At 65.5% G+C, this 14,222-nt stretch overlaps 1 protein-coding gene across 1 annotated transcript; it reads right to left on the bottom strand.

Moving 5' to 3' along the window:
- Positions 1–594: 594 nt before the first annotated feature.
- On the bottom strand, positions 595–13,109 carry BESB_056440 (uncharacterized protein; the record flags this gene model as incomplete). Its single annotated transcript, XM_029364079.1, has 4 exons — positions 595–2,124; positions 2,405–7,327; positions 7,759–10,624; positions 10,738–13,109. The coding sequence occupies 4 exons, from the start codon at positions 13,107–13,109 to the stop codon at positions 595–597; spliced, it is 11,691 nt and encodes a 3,896-aa protein (XP_029220002.1).
- Between the last annotated feature and the right edge of the window lie 1,113 nt (positions 13,110–14,222).

Below are 14,222 nucleotides of genomic sequence, written 5' to 3'. Positions count from 1 at the left end.
CGGCCTTGAAGAGAAACCGCAGGCGGCCAGAGGAATTTTGATCTTGCCTCCTCGGCCCCCCGCCCCCCTCTTCTTCGTCCCTGCCTTTGTCCTCGAGCCCTCTCGAGGCAGTCCCTTGAACCCGCCACACCGCGGTCATAATCCACCCGTTCAAGCACGCACACCGCCCGACTTTCGCTTCGCTCCCAGGAGAAACCCCCACGTCGCTCTAGGCGGAACACGCACCGCGACACATGCACCAAGCCCCTGCGGCCTGCAAACGGCGGAGGCCAAACATCTCAGGCAAGAAAGCCAGCTTCGCACAAAAACCAAGTGCTTCGCGGCGGAGTGGGCGTTCCAGCGAGCGCCCTCAGTCCTGCACGACGCGGCGAACTCCACTGGCCTGAATTCAGCACAACCGGAACGAGGAGCTGTCAAGTGAAAGCGACGAAGAAACAAACGCGTCTGCCTGCTCGATTCTGGAGCGACTGCGAAAATCCTTTCCCGTGTTCATCGACTTCAGCTCTCGGGCGCGGCCGACGGCCGCGCAGAGACACGAGGCCCACACGGAGACGCGTGTGGTGCAGTGCAAGGCACGTGGGTCCCACTGCGATCTCAGTTGACTCGGCTGTCTGCAGGTGTCGCCGGCGTCGACCTTCGGGCTGTTTCAGTTTCCGTCTTCTTCTCGTCTAGTCTGCGGACACACCGTTGCGCTCTGCGGCCCATGCCCCACAGTGAGGCGGCAAGACCCTTCTCCGTTCTCGCTCCGCCGCAGTCGCGGGCCTTCCGCCTTCTCGCCGTTCGCTGTGGACCCCGAGGCCTCCCGTTCATCATCCCCCCGTGGGCGCCGCTCTCGCAGCGCGGCTCGCTGCCTCTCGGCGCCGCGCGAGCGGCCTCGCACTGCTCACAGCCTCCAGTTCTCAGCGGCTTCGCCTGCTGCGCCGCCTCCTCGCACGCCGACAGTTCGACACTCTCGCAATGGGCGCCGTCGCCAAGTGTATGCCTGTGGTCAGGCTGCGAAGTCCTCTGCATAGAGAGCTGCGCCGCACTGTGCGTGCCCTTCCCACAACTCGCGGAGGCAGGCGCAGATGCGCCAGATTTAGCAATCCTTTCCACACCTTCGACGCACCGGTCGGCTGGAGCGGCATCTGCGCTCGGCTCAGCAAGCCGCCGCGCGAGCAGCGGGCTCGTCTCATCTGCGTCTTGCGGCGCGCTTCCGCGCTTCCCCGCTTCACCGTCGAAGCATTCGTCGCCACAGTCCCGCCCTTCAGGCGGATTTTGTCGCGGCTCCTCTTCATGCATCTGCAGAAAGAGGTCCTCGCGCGCGTCCCCGTCTGGCCCGTAGGCCACGTCATGTTCGTGGGTGCCCTCCGCAACGACGTGCGGAAGCTTTGGCGCATCTCCCTGCGCCTGTGAGGCCGTCGCAGAGGCGGCTACGGCATTTCCACGCGCCGACCGTTCTTCGGAATCGTACCTCCGCTTCGCCGGCGCGGGCGTCGCGTTGTCTAAGCTGTGCGCATCTCGCTCGATGTGAAGCGCGTTCGCGGTGCCACAGTCAGCTTCGCGTGGAAGGCCTTCGGGACGTCCTCCGCCCTTTGCCTCTTCCTCCGTGAGCTGCTCGCCCCACGCGCTGTGCGCCCGCTGGGAGGGCGCGAGCGACGCCGTGGAGGCGAACGAGGACGACGCGAACGAGAAGGAGAAAGATGAGAAGGACGACGCCGCAGACGCGGAGAAAAGCGACGACGCAGACCCCCGAGGAAACTTCGTCTCGTCGCCACCCGCGGGCTCGCGCGGCGACCACGTGTCCTGTCTCCCTTCCGCCGCGGGCGGGGGCGGGGGCGTCTCCACCCCGCTCGCTAGCGAGCCTTCCTTGTCGTCCTCCTCCGTGCAGAGGAAGTTCTCGTCCGCTTCAAGGAGCCCGAGGCTCTCTGGGCGCGACGGGCGCCGCTCCACGACCTGCAGCATAGAGAAGTGATCTGCGAGCTCGATATTCTTCAGCGCGGCCGCGAGGTCAAACAGCTGCTTTGAAGAGCGGACGAAGAAGGCGACGGCCAGCGACGGATTGAGCGCCGTCACGTCAGACAACTTCCAGCAGGACCCCGCAAAGAAAGACGGAGTCGCCGAAGGCAGCTGAAGCGCCGGAGGCTGCCGAGGGATGCGAAGGACACGCGACGGGAAACAGGTGAGGCATGGGCCAGCAGAGACACACCGAAATGCAACGAACCTGCCGCCGAGCTACCGACAGCGATCGTCCTTGCAGCACAGAAACCCCCCCCCCCCTTTCCCCGTCCCCTACCCCCCCAACCTTCCCCCCCCCCCCCCCCCCCCCCCCCCCCCCCCATCCGAAGTTTGCCACGCGTAAGCAGACGCCCGCGAGATGCAGCCATTAGGCGCCCGCGACCGAGATGTCTACGCAGTTACTCACCTGAATTCCCGAATGCGGATCGAGGTAGAGCAGCGCCTTCTGTTGCGTGCCGATGCAGTAGAAGGCCTGCTGCCCTCTCCCAGCGACCATCCCGATGGACCAGGGCAACTCGAGGTACGCCAGCAGCGACGGCACGTAGACTGGATTCAGCTTTTCGCCGCTGCAGAGCGTCAGCGGAAACAGCAGTACACATCCGCGATGCCAGCTGATCTCTGCGTCCGTCTCCTCGCACGCAGGCTCGCCTTCTGCCTCCCACGAAAGCACGGAGGCGAAACTCGCGTCTTCCTCGCTCTCGCCTTCGTCGTAGCCGTCAGCGTCACCTCCGCCTCTGCATCCCACATGTCGAGGCCTTTCGTCCTCCTCGTGGGGCGCGCCCTCGCGCAGCATTTGCGCGTCCTCATCCACTTCGATTTCGCGCGCTTCCCGCCCCTCCTCGCTGCGTTGATGCGCACCCACTGTCTCTCTGCCCTCAAGGAGTCCCGCCCCGCCTCCAAAGTGCAGGCCAGCATCGCCTGCTGCGTCGCCTCCCTCCTCTCGGCCCTCGGCGTCGGGTGCGCCGCCCCCTGCCGCACCTGGGTGCTTGCTCCTCCACTCGTGCGAGCTCTCCAGTTCGAACGGCAAACCCCGCGGACGCCCTGTTGACGGGCATCCTGGATGCGCCGCCACGTGTTCGCGGTCTGTCCGCGGCTCGCATGGGCCTGGATACTCGGCGGAGTCGCTCGCATCTAGAAGGTCTCCGTCCCCTCCGCACTCCTCGCCACGCCAGTCGCCTCCATGGCCTCCAAGCGCCGACTCGCCGGTCGCGTTGTGGTCGGACTCATTTGCAGCGTCTTCGCAGCCGCTGCAGGGGAGCCACGTCTCTCTCCGAGTCTCTCTCTCTCCGCGAATGTCTCGCATCTGCGCGCGCGCGAGGCGGTGCCGGGGAGACGGACTGGGATCGGGGAACGTCTGAGTGATTTCGCACGGCGTCGCAGCGTGTCCGTGTGCAGAAGAGGGTAGAAAGGCGACCCACGCATTGTCTGTCTCGTCGTCGCTTGCCCTCGCGTGCGTCGCCTCTCCCTGCCCAAGCGCCCCGGTGTCCTCTCTGCTTTCGGGTCCGTGCGCAGCCGCTTCCTCGATGACGGAGAAGAAGCACCTGTCGCCTCCCGCCGCGCCGCCGTCCTCCCCCGCCGCGCCGCCGCCGGCGCCTGGCTTCGGCTCGCGTCGGGGCGAGCGCGAGGCGCGCGGGCCCCGGCTGCGCAACTCGCCGGCGCCGAGCCCCGCATCGCCACACTGCGGGCCGTCAGTCCACCTGCCGGGCTGGCCAGCGCGGCGAGGCCCGCAGAGACAGGCGGCTGCGACGCGCGAGGAGGGCGAGGGCGGCAGAGGGTTTCGATGCGACACGATGACACTCGACGCGAGCAGAATGTCGTCTTCCCCCGCGCCTGGCAGCAGCGTTTCCACCGAGCACCACCGGCCTGTGGCGCTGCCGTCGCTCGGCGCAGCGCTTCCCTCGCTCCGGCTCGTGTTGAGGAACTGCGAAAAGGCGGAGGGCGACGGCGGAGAGTTATGGGCGGACGAAAGCGGCCCCCTGGCGCCGTTGTCGCCCGTGCGCTCGCCGCCTTCCTCGCAAACCGAGAACGACGAAGAGTGAAACGAGCGGCTCGAGTCGCGCGCGCCGCGGCGAACGCTGGTCCCCCCGGCCGCGAGGCAGGCCGCGTCTCCGCGACGGCTGGACACGCAGGGCGAAGACGCAAAGATCCCCTTCTCCTCTCGATACGGCGCGAAGGATGCCACAACCTTCGGAAGCGCCCAGAGGCGCGGCACCCGCGGCGGCATGGCGGGCCGCTCCAACGCGGCCGGCGCCCTAGGCGGACTAAGCGTCGCGCTGGAGAAGCCTGTGAGCAGAAAGCGATTTACGTCTTCGCAGCTCTCCGCGCTCTCGCACGGCTCGCCCGCAGTGGCGCGCGGCGTAAAAACCACCGCCTCGTCGAGCTCGCACGCACAGCGGCCCTCGAAGGAGGCCATGGGCCGCCCGGACGGGGGCCCGCGCGCCGGGCTGTCCCCGCGCCCCAAGCCGCAGCTCGAGGAGGCAGCTGCGTTCCGCCGCGGAGAGCCCGAACTGAAGCGCGACCCTGCCGCCGTCGCGTCTCCAATCGGCGTGCGAAGGCGCGCGATAAGGCACGCGGACGACAACAACCGCGTCGGCTCTCTGGCTGACTCTGCGCGGGTCTCCGCATCAGCCGAGAGAGGCAGTCCGGTCCCAGGGAGAGAGGCAGAAGACGGTCTAGTCGCATGCGGCCGCGACAGGCGTGCGTGCCCCGTAGATGAGGAGACGCATGGGGGGACCGGCATATCGAGGCATCGTCCCTTGCGAAGTGCATCGCGTTCTTTTCCCGCCCGAGCCGTCTCACGCAGCCCGGTGCGCTGTGCATCTGAGCTGTGCGCGGCCGACGGTGGCGGGCGCGACCGCGAGGGAACCGAAGCCGACGCAGAAACTGGCGCCAGAGGCGTGGCTGGCTCGGGCAACCGAAGGGTTGCGAGCTCATCCAAGAAGCATTCGCGGCACCTCCTGAGAGTCGCGCGGCAGTCCGGCTTCGGGTGAATTGCGTCGGGACTTCCACACTCGGCTGAAGGATACGCCCACGCACCGTCGCCGCGACGGCTGCCGATGACGCCCTGGCCACGGTCGCGGATGCGGTCGCTTACTGGATCAGACAGCGCCCTGTGTACTCGGCAGTCTGCGTCAGACGCCTTTCGCGCGTCCAGCGCCGCCTCGCTCTGCGCATCTCTCCCCCTCTCGAAGCCTGCGCCCGTGCCTCGCGCTTCGAGGAATCCAGAACCGCTCGCGTAAAATCTGGCGGGCTCGGAATCGTCCACGGCTGCTTCCGCGCATGCACGCCAGTCCCCACGATCCCCTTCCTCGTCGCACGCAGCTGCCGGCGCGAGTGGGGGGTCGCTGGACGCCTCAGCTTCCCCACCTCTTTCTGCACTCTGCGGGCTGCGTCCCTGTGGATCATCTGGGCATTTGCGCCCGCACCGCGTGCGCGTCTCTGGGCCGCGGGGGGACGCGTCGCTCTCCGTCACCTGCGGGCATCGAATCGGCGAGAGGTCCACCCGCACAGGGCAGGTCGCCCGCATTTCGCACGCTTCGGTCTCCTCTGTCTCTCGGCGGTTTCGGGCGGGGCCCGGAGACTGTCTGGGCGACGACGGGGCGCTGCGGCTCACGCGGCTCGCATGCAAGAACGGCGGGGCGCAGGACGAAAGGAGGGGTCGCGGGCCCTTGGGGCTGCTGAGAATGGTGTATGCGCAAGGGTCGACGGCGCTCGAGAGCGCCGGCACTCCGCCCTCGTCTAGGATCACGCGAGGCGACACCACCGAGCCCGAGAAGCGAGACAGAGGCCAGTCCACTGAGCCAACGCTCGCCGGAGTTGCCACGGGGGCGAAGGCGGCAGACGCATCTGAAGAGGTAGACGAGATCACGGCAGAGCACGATGAAGAGGCGACGAGTGCACCCGCTCCACTCTGCCCCGCGAGCCTTAGTCGGCCCGCCTCGGGTCGCAGCTCGGCGTCCTTCGCGCGCTCGCTGCCATCTCCATCACGCAACAACAGCCTGCGTAGAATCTCCTCCGCGGCCTCGAACGACTCCTCCGTGAGAGTCTCCTCTCCGCCTCCGGCACTGCCGCCGTGCTTCGCGCATCCGCAGGCCTCTGGGTCTAGGCACTCAGCTGCATCGCCGCCGCTCTCGCCTGGCACGCCTGAACTCTGTGAGAAGTTGTCTTCTCGTAGCGAGGCCGTCGGGTCCTCCAGCGCTCCTTCAAGCTCGCGGGGGTCTCTTTCCCGCTTCCTCGTGCGGAGTTCACCTTGTGAGGCTGGCGGTCGCCCAGCAGCGGCTGGGGCCTCGGGCGCCGCCGCTGGAGTCCCCAGAGGGGGCCTAGACAGCCCTGAGAGGGCGTTCGAGCCCGGGGCGCCTGGCCGTCTCGAAACCCCGCCGGCGCGGGCGGGGAGCAAAGTGACGGACGACCGCACCGAAAGAACCGCCCCCCCGGCAGCACTGGCGCGAGGCGAGACAAGGGTAAGGCGGGGCGTTCCGCAGCCGCAGAACGGAATCTCTTCCCAGTCTTCTTCCTCGGCGCACGAGCTGCTGTTATTGCAGTAGCCGGTCAGGCCCGTCCCCGTTGCCTCCAGAGCGCCCGTAGCCGAGGACCGGCAGGCTGACGGGCCTTCGCTCAGCTGACCGCCCGGAAGTCTCGTCGCCCCCCGGCAAGCTTCGGTCTTGCCGCCGAAAGCAGGTCTCGGCTCACTCGCTGGCGCGCATGCAGACGGCCACGCACTCGTGCATGAACGCGGTCGAGGTTTCGCTTGCTCCCCACACAGGCCGTTTGTTTCTCGGCACGTATGGCGACGGTCTTCGCTCCCACGGACCTCAGCACCTCTCGCCCGGTCCTCGCTAGTCCTCTCGCGCCTCTTCTTGGAGGCCTCAGCCGCGTTCCCCGTAGCCTGGCCCGAAGCCCCACTCACTTCGCCCGCACCGTGGGTTCGTCCCTGGGTCGCTGGTGGGGCCCACGGGCCCTCCCGGGTTTCCTCGCCTTCCCCGCAAGAGACTGCGGGTCCTCCGGAGCCCTCTGGCAACTCCGTAGCCGCGGCGTCGCATGGGGCGCAACAGGGCACGCGCGAGCTGCACGCGGGCGGGTTCGGACTCTGGCGCTGCTCCCACCGGTTCGTCCTGCGTGCAGACTCAGGGGCACAGGGCTCGCCAGAGCCTCGACGCAGGTCTGCCGGCGCAGACCGCCTCTGCTGTCCCGCTGACGGGGCTGGGGCGCGGGACCGACACACAGCGGGCCCAATTCCGTCCGAGGGTGCAGGTGGCGCGTCGCGGCAATGAAGCAGAATGTCGTCCAGATAGAGCAAACCGTCCGCGTTGACGTACACATACAGCTCGTCCTGAAAAGAAAAACGACCCCGGGAACATAGAGCGCCGCCGCAACATTCTCGGAACGGCACAACGCGACATTCAGACAGGGGGCGTCAGTACGAGCGCGGGAAGCTGCCATACGCGCGCGGGAAGCTGTCATACGCACGCGGGAAGCTGTCATACGCATGTCCCCGATGCACAGACGCGGTGGAAAACGCAGGGCCCCTCACTCCTGCCACCTCGCCGGCAGCCTCCTTACAGCCCGAAGGTTTTCAGCAACACAGAGAGCAAGCTGGCAGCCATTCAGAGGGCACGGCGTCACTCGCCACGGCTCGGCAAAAAAGCCGTCCGGCGACCTGAGTGATCAGCGACAGCGGCACTCAAGTAAGCAGCCGCATGAAATGTTCCGGTGCGCTCCTTCGCCTCGTCTTCCGCCCCGTCTCGCGGGCTTGCTTCTTACCTTTGTTTGAGGCATGGACTCGACGAGGAGCTTGACCGCACTCGACGCTGTGGCAGGCCCGAACCACTCGCCGGCGAACTTGCCGAGTCCCCTCCGTTCCAGCGGATTTTCATCATCCCCATCGTCCGTGGGCGGCGAACCCGACGAGGCGCCGACCGTCGCGGAAGTCCCCCTGTTCCAAAACCGCTCTCTCTCAGGCTGCGGCCCGTCTGCGCCGAAGAAGAGACGCCGGGAGGAAAACGAAGAGGCACTACCATGTGGGTTGGAGATCGAGAACAGCGAAAACGACTTCCGCTCTGGTTCCTCTGTCTCCCCCCTCGCGCCAGAGGTTCGTCCCCCGCCTTCGTGCAAACCGTCGTGGGCCTTGTTGGCGTGACTGCGTTGATCCACCCCGCCTGCCTTAGGCAGGGCGGCGTAGGTTTTGGACGCGCCAGTCAGCGAAGGCAGCCCAGACTCAGAGCTCCGCGCTGGCCCCTTCCCGGCCAAAAACGACGCAGCCGCGGGAGAAATTTCGTTCTGTCCTGAGGTCGCAGGGGGGGACCGCGGCGCTGTCGGAGGCTCTCGAGGCTTCCCCTGGCTGCGGAGACCGACGCCAAACAGTTCGCGCTCCACGCTGAGCTCGCCGTACAACTGGCGGGCCCAGCCAATGCCGCCCCCCGCTGCGCGAATGAAAGAGAAAATCGAAAACGGATAGAGCCCGGGGGGCGACGGGACATCCAGGAACCACTGCAGAAGCTCTTCCATCTGCGAAGGGCGCTGATGCCCCTCCTCACGCTCGCTGCCGCCACTTCCGCCCCGGACGGCCGCAGCAGGCCGGGACGGCGACAACGGCAGGGGCGGCGAACCGCCGTTCGGCTGCAGGGACTCCCGGTGCGCCTCCATCTCATCGCGGCCTTGGTCTCCGCCGCCAGCGCCCTTCCTGACAGCGCCACATGCCGCCTGGGCAAGCGCCGACGCGCCACACCACACAGAGGCCTTCGCCGCGACCCGATTCAAAGAAGACTCGGGGCTCTCACTCACACGGCTAGATGGGGCGGACGGCTTCTGTGGCCCGTCATGACGGCATTGGCAGCACGTGGGATGCGACCGTTCGGGACCCGGAACAGCATCTCGCGTAGCTCGCGGGTGGGACTCCAGTGTCTGCCGTTGAGTCTCCCTGTTGCGCCGAGTTGATGAAGCCGGCGCAGCTGGCGCACACTCGAGGCGCGGTCGCGTCTCGGTCGCTCGCGCGGGATGCCTGCCGGACAGCCCGACAGAAGAGGAGAACAGAGAAAGCTTGTCCTTCTCCGTCTCCTCTCCAGACGACAAGGAAGCATGCGAGGACGACACATCGCCGACGCTTGTCAAGTCCCCGCCCGTGGACTCCTGGCGGTCCACCTTACGGACGAAACTCGCTGAAGCGTCACTCTCGAACTCCCGCTGAGGACTCCTCGCTAGCGCCAGTGCCTCCACCACGGTCGGCTGTCCTTCAGCAGTCCCTGGCAGCCTTCCGCTTCGTTCCCGCTTGGTTGGCTCACTCGTTTCTTGGAGTCTCCGCCCGGCTGTTCCACGTACTGGCGTCCCTTCCTGTCCTCTGCAGCGCTCCGGCCCGTTCTCGGCTGGTGCGCTGGACTCAACCAAATACGGCTGCCCTTCCACGCGTGTGTTTGGGCTACTGCCGTCGGTCACAGTTTCGTCCCCATCTTCGTCTTCGCCTGCCTCCAGAAAGTGCCGTCGAAGCGCCTGAAGAAGAAGCATCTGCGCCGCACGGACGGTGCATCCCCAGCCGACGTCGCTGTTGATGGCAATCCACTCTCTTTCCGCGCCGCCTCCGGCTCGCTTCTTCTTCTCGCCGCAGCATTTGTACATGGGGGCAAAGCCAGTCCGATACGTGAAGCGCGCAATCGCACCTACGGTTTGCGTCAGCTGCTGCTGAACTTCTCCCGCGTCCGAGGAGACGCAACCTACACGCCACGCAGGCCAGGGCTCGCCGCCTGGAAGCGTAATCGGCAGCTTTTTCCGAAGCCGGAGCTGCTTGCCAGTTCGCCTCTCGCACTTTCCGGGCTGTCCCCCAGGGGCCTCTTTCCCCCCCTCGGCCGGTGTCCCGTCGGCAGGTCCAGCTGGCGCTTCACCCACAGGGGACGGCGCAGCAGACACCGGACCACTTCGGGCCCCACTGTCCGACGCAGAGCCCGAAAAAAGGAGAGAGGATGTGAGGCTCGGAACGCCCCTTCTTCCCCCTCCTCCGCCGCCCAGTAAGAGCCCAGACAAGGCCGCACTCATCATGCCACGGCCCGTCGAGGCCGGAGCGGCGCGGGTATCCGCCGTGGACGCGGCGCCACATGAGGAGTCGCCCAGGGAGGCCTGAACCGTCGGGCTCGTGTGACGCGCAGCCGACGTTCGCCTCCAACGTCCCAGGCCTCGAGATCTCGACGATGCCCCCAGAGCGCCTGCCGAGCTGCGCCGAAGCCCGCTGCTGCCTGCGCCAAGTAGTGGGCGGCTGCTTCCTATGACTGACTTTGTCCAAGCGCTGTGCTTGTTCCCCGCGGGCGCTGAGCTCGCAAGCGCACCTGAACTGGCGAGCGTTGCGCGGCTGCTGCGCGGCGCCTTCTGGTCCAAGCAAGGGAGCCCTGGCGTCCTCTGTGAGCGGTTCTCCGCGTCATGCTCCACTTCGGGCCCCTCGACCGGGCTTCCGCCTTCTTCCCCTTCGTCGGACTCGGCGTCCTCGCCGTTGCTGCACACCCAGAAGAGCTCGCCGAGAACAACGGCCCGTTCTCCGGCCTTCACGCAGCCCCCCTCTTCGGGCCCTGCTCCCCACGGCGCCGCCCAGTTCGCGAGTGTGTGTGTCCACGTCGAGAAGACGACAGTCACGTCCTGCTGCAGTTGCCTGAGAGACCGAACCCTGCAAAAAAGCGAGGACCCCCCGGCGGCCGAAGGCCCGCGTCCGCCGAGGACGGGAAAATGGAACGAGGGGGTGGCGCGACCGGCGCTTCTTCGCACGCCGCGTTGTCGGCGTGGAGGCTCGCTCCGGGCGCAGCGCAAGGCAGGGCCGCCGAGGCGCCAGACGCAGGGGACGTGGATGGCGCAGCGGGGCGCGGCGACGACGGAGCCGGCAGCGAGGGACTGAAGAGAGACGACGCGCCGCGAAGGGACAGCAAAGAGGCAGACGAGGCGCCCGATAGCTTGAGGAAGTGCGGGGTAGCAAGAATCGAGGACGACGTAGTGCGCATAGATGCCGGGTTCGGGTCGTCCTCTGCATGCGAACCTGACGACGTACACAGGGAGGGGCAGGGCGCATGTCGGGCTTCGGAAGAGTCGTGTGTAGACGCCGGACGCCTCGAAAGCGCAGCGAGTGTCTCGCCTTGCTGTTGTTGGAGTTGAGTACACAACTCTGGCCCGCCTCGGTCCTGCCGGCGCAGGAACGAGGACGTCCATGGGGCCGCGCCAGCAGACGCCGCAGAGGAAGCAGAGGAAGACGGAGATGCGGGCGCCACTATACCCCGCCTCAGAGAGTCGCCCCCCTTGGAGCACGGAAGACTGAGGAACGACGCAGGGACGGCGACTGCGAGTGCAGGGTTCGAAGCTGCGGCACACCCAGGAAGACGCGAGAACGAAGCAAGCGACGCCAGAGGCGGCGGCAGGCGCACAGACGCCAACGCCCACGAGGACGCCGAGCCAGTGCTGCCGCTCGCCAGAAAAGGTGATGCGTCACCGCCGGCATCACGCGAAGACACCAGAACTGGCGAGAGCGAACAGTAACCGGGGGAGGAAGTTGAACCGTGCGGGCTTGTGGCACCCGATTCGGGAGCTGAAAGGAGAGATGCTGCGCCCTCAGGGGAGGAGTACGGCGACGAGAGGGCTGTTTGTTCAGCGGTTCCTGAGGTACCCAACGCTGCAAGCTGGTTATCACCTTGTTTCGTCTGACAGTCTCCTTTGTCATCGCTTTCAGCCCCATCCTCAAGCCTGGCCGCTATTCCATCATCTAGGATACTCGCGCCGTCTGTCTGAGACGACCGGCTCATAAGTGAGGGGAGCTTTTCGAAGGACGGGAATGAAGTCGTGACGTCAGGACACGGCGGCGAATCGCTGCCAGCACCGTCTGACAAATCCCCGGGAGTCAGCAACGCGTCACTAAACGCTAGACGACGGGCGCCATGAAGCGCATCTTCCCCCCGGCCGCCATGGACACGGGCGTCTCCGACGCCCGCAGGATCATCATGGAAAAGGTCTTTTCTATTACTCTGCGCTACATCATGATTCTGACATGTCGTATCTGGAACAACCACTCCCGCCGTCAAATCGCTCCCGTCGTTTGTGCCTGAGAAGATGGCTACGGTCCCGCGGTCATCCAGTTGAGCAGCGGGCGCCGGAGCCACGATGCTCCCACTGGGCCCTTGCGCACGTGCGTCCGTTGTCCTGGTTCGGAGCTCATCATCATCACCGTTCGCAGGATGGTCACCAGTAACAGCTGCGTCCAAGCTCCTCGGCAAGGAGGAGGCTGGACTTCCCCCAGTGAGGTCTCCCCCTTCGTCTGCCGTATCGGCGTCTCCCGGCCCTTGCTCCTGTTGCGCCTGCAGGGCGTCGCCGCCGTCAGCGACAGCCGACCCAGCATCTCCCATTACTGCCGGGATGCTTGCCGGAGACTGAGTCGTCGTCATCCACGACCTCGTCGCGTCCTCAATCCTACTGGATAGGCAGGCGCATTCGGACTCCACTGCGGGGACAGGTAGGCTTGCCTCATCACTTGAACCCGATACCCCTGAAGAAGGACCCGGTGTGTGCTGCGGGTCCCCGGCCGGTGCAATCGAGCTGCACACGCCACAGACGTCATTGGCCGCCTGTGGCGCTGAACCGGCGACGCCGCCGGTAGCAAGTGGCTCAACTGTATCCGGAACAGCTACTTCAGAAAAACAGGACAGACGCGGAGGCGTGCGCGAGCAGACCGCAGGCGGAACCACGACGTCAGCCACAGCCGCATCCACACTGGCAAACGCCGTGTTTGCGAGCGGTGAAGAAGCCGCATCAGCTGTCACAGGTTGCTTTTCAGCTCGAGGTCCAACACACGCCGGCGTCGCTTTCGTGAACACGTCCTCATGCAAGCTGCCATTTGGCAGAGCCCCTTGTTCACAGCTCGTCGACAACGTCATCGGCAGTGTAATGTGCACACCCGGCAACGCTGGCAGGTCCCATTCAACACATGAAACAATGGGTTCTGGCGCAAGACTACCGTCTAAGGTTGACCTAACGGAGCTGTCAGGGGCGCCCCCCCGCCTGTGTGTAGGTAGAACTTCTTCTGGGGTCGAAGCGGAGGCCTTCTGAAGCTCTTCGGCATTTTGTGAAGCAAGGCCGGATTTGCCGAGGTCGCAGACCATCGGAGCAGATTCCGAGTGGGGAGCTTCAGTGGTTAAGAAGTTCGAGCCAGAGGCAGCCGAGAGTGACACGCCTGTAGGAGCGGCCTGGAACCGCTGGAGACAGTCCGCCTGAGTTGTAGACGAAGAAGTGAGCAAGAACGACTACAAGTCACAGCAAAAGAGCCGCCCCTTCGCAAAAATGGCGCACACAGGCCGCTATTGCATCAAGGGAAGGATACTGCCCGCGGGCAAGCAGGCTCCGCAAAGCAGCTAATGAGACGCTGTCCGAGCAAAACTATGCTGCGCCGCTTGTGCGCCTGCAACCACGTGCTACCAAAGACTACAGCCACGACTGGAAAAGTAAAAAGACAGGAAATGGCTACAGAAGGTGAAGAAACCAAGGCTCGTCGCACACGCAGTCGCTCCAGTTCGGCGACTCAATAAAAAGCATCGAGAATGTGGTATAAACCGGCCACAGGCCGCCGGACGAGTCAGGTTGCCGGCGGACTGGCAGGCCAAAACGAACGCACGTAGCACACATGGTCTGGAGAGCAAGTCAGGTGAAAAAAGACTCCAGTGGAAAAGTTTCTGAATAACGAAAAGCCAGAAAGCAGCATCCACCCGTGCTAAAACTTTTCTCGAATGCGCGTTCGAAGCCGTGTCCGTTTGGGCAATCACACGCGATGTTCACCCCCCTCGGGCCTCAGCAACCCCGGTCACCGTGGCAGCTGCTGCTTCTTCCCCTGCAACAGAGCACACCTGCCAGGCCGACACTTTGCGCTCTTTCCGGAGGAATCCCTGGTTCGACCTAGTAACTCTCCCACAAGGATGCAGTGCAGTTATCAGAACTTTGCAATAGCTGCATCGCTCGTTTATTTTGTCTGTTCGGGATTGTCCATAGAACCCGCCATAACTGTCCTAATACGCCACACGCCCTCACCGCGCCAGCATGCTGTGGTGACGTGCCGCTGCAAGCTGAGCCCGCCCGGTTGTCCATGACTCTCAGACACGTCGCTGGGAGTCATCCTGGCGAATATACGAGCAAGGAAGACCTTCCTCCGACCCTCTCCGGCGCTGCCAATAGCGTGGGCGGGCTCAGCTCGAAATCGGCTTGTCAAGGCGAGTCTCTGCCAA

The sequence above is a fragment of the Besnoitia besnoiti genome, chromosome IV (assembly GCF_002563875.1).
Source record: "Besnoitia besnoiti strain Bb-Ger1 chromosome IV, whole genome shotgun sequence".
In the NCBI taxonomy this organism is placed as follows: domain Eukaryota; phylum Apicomplexa; class Conoidasida; order Eucoccidiorida; family Sarcocystidae; genus Besnoitia; species Besnoitia besnoiti.
This window is presented reverse-complemented; position numbering and strand designations above follow the sequence as displayed.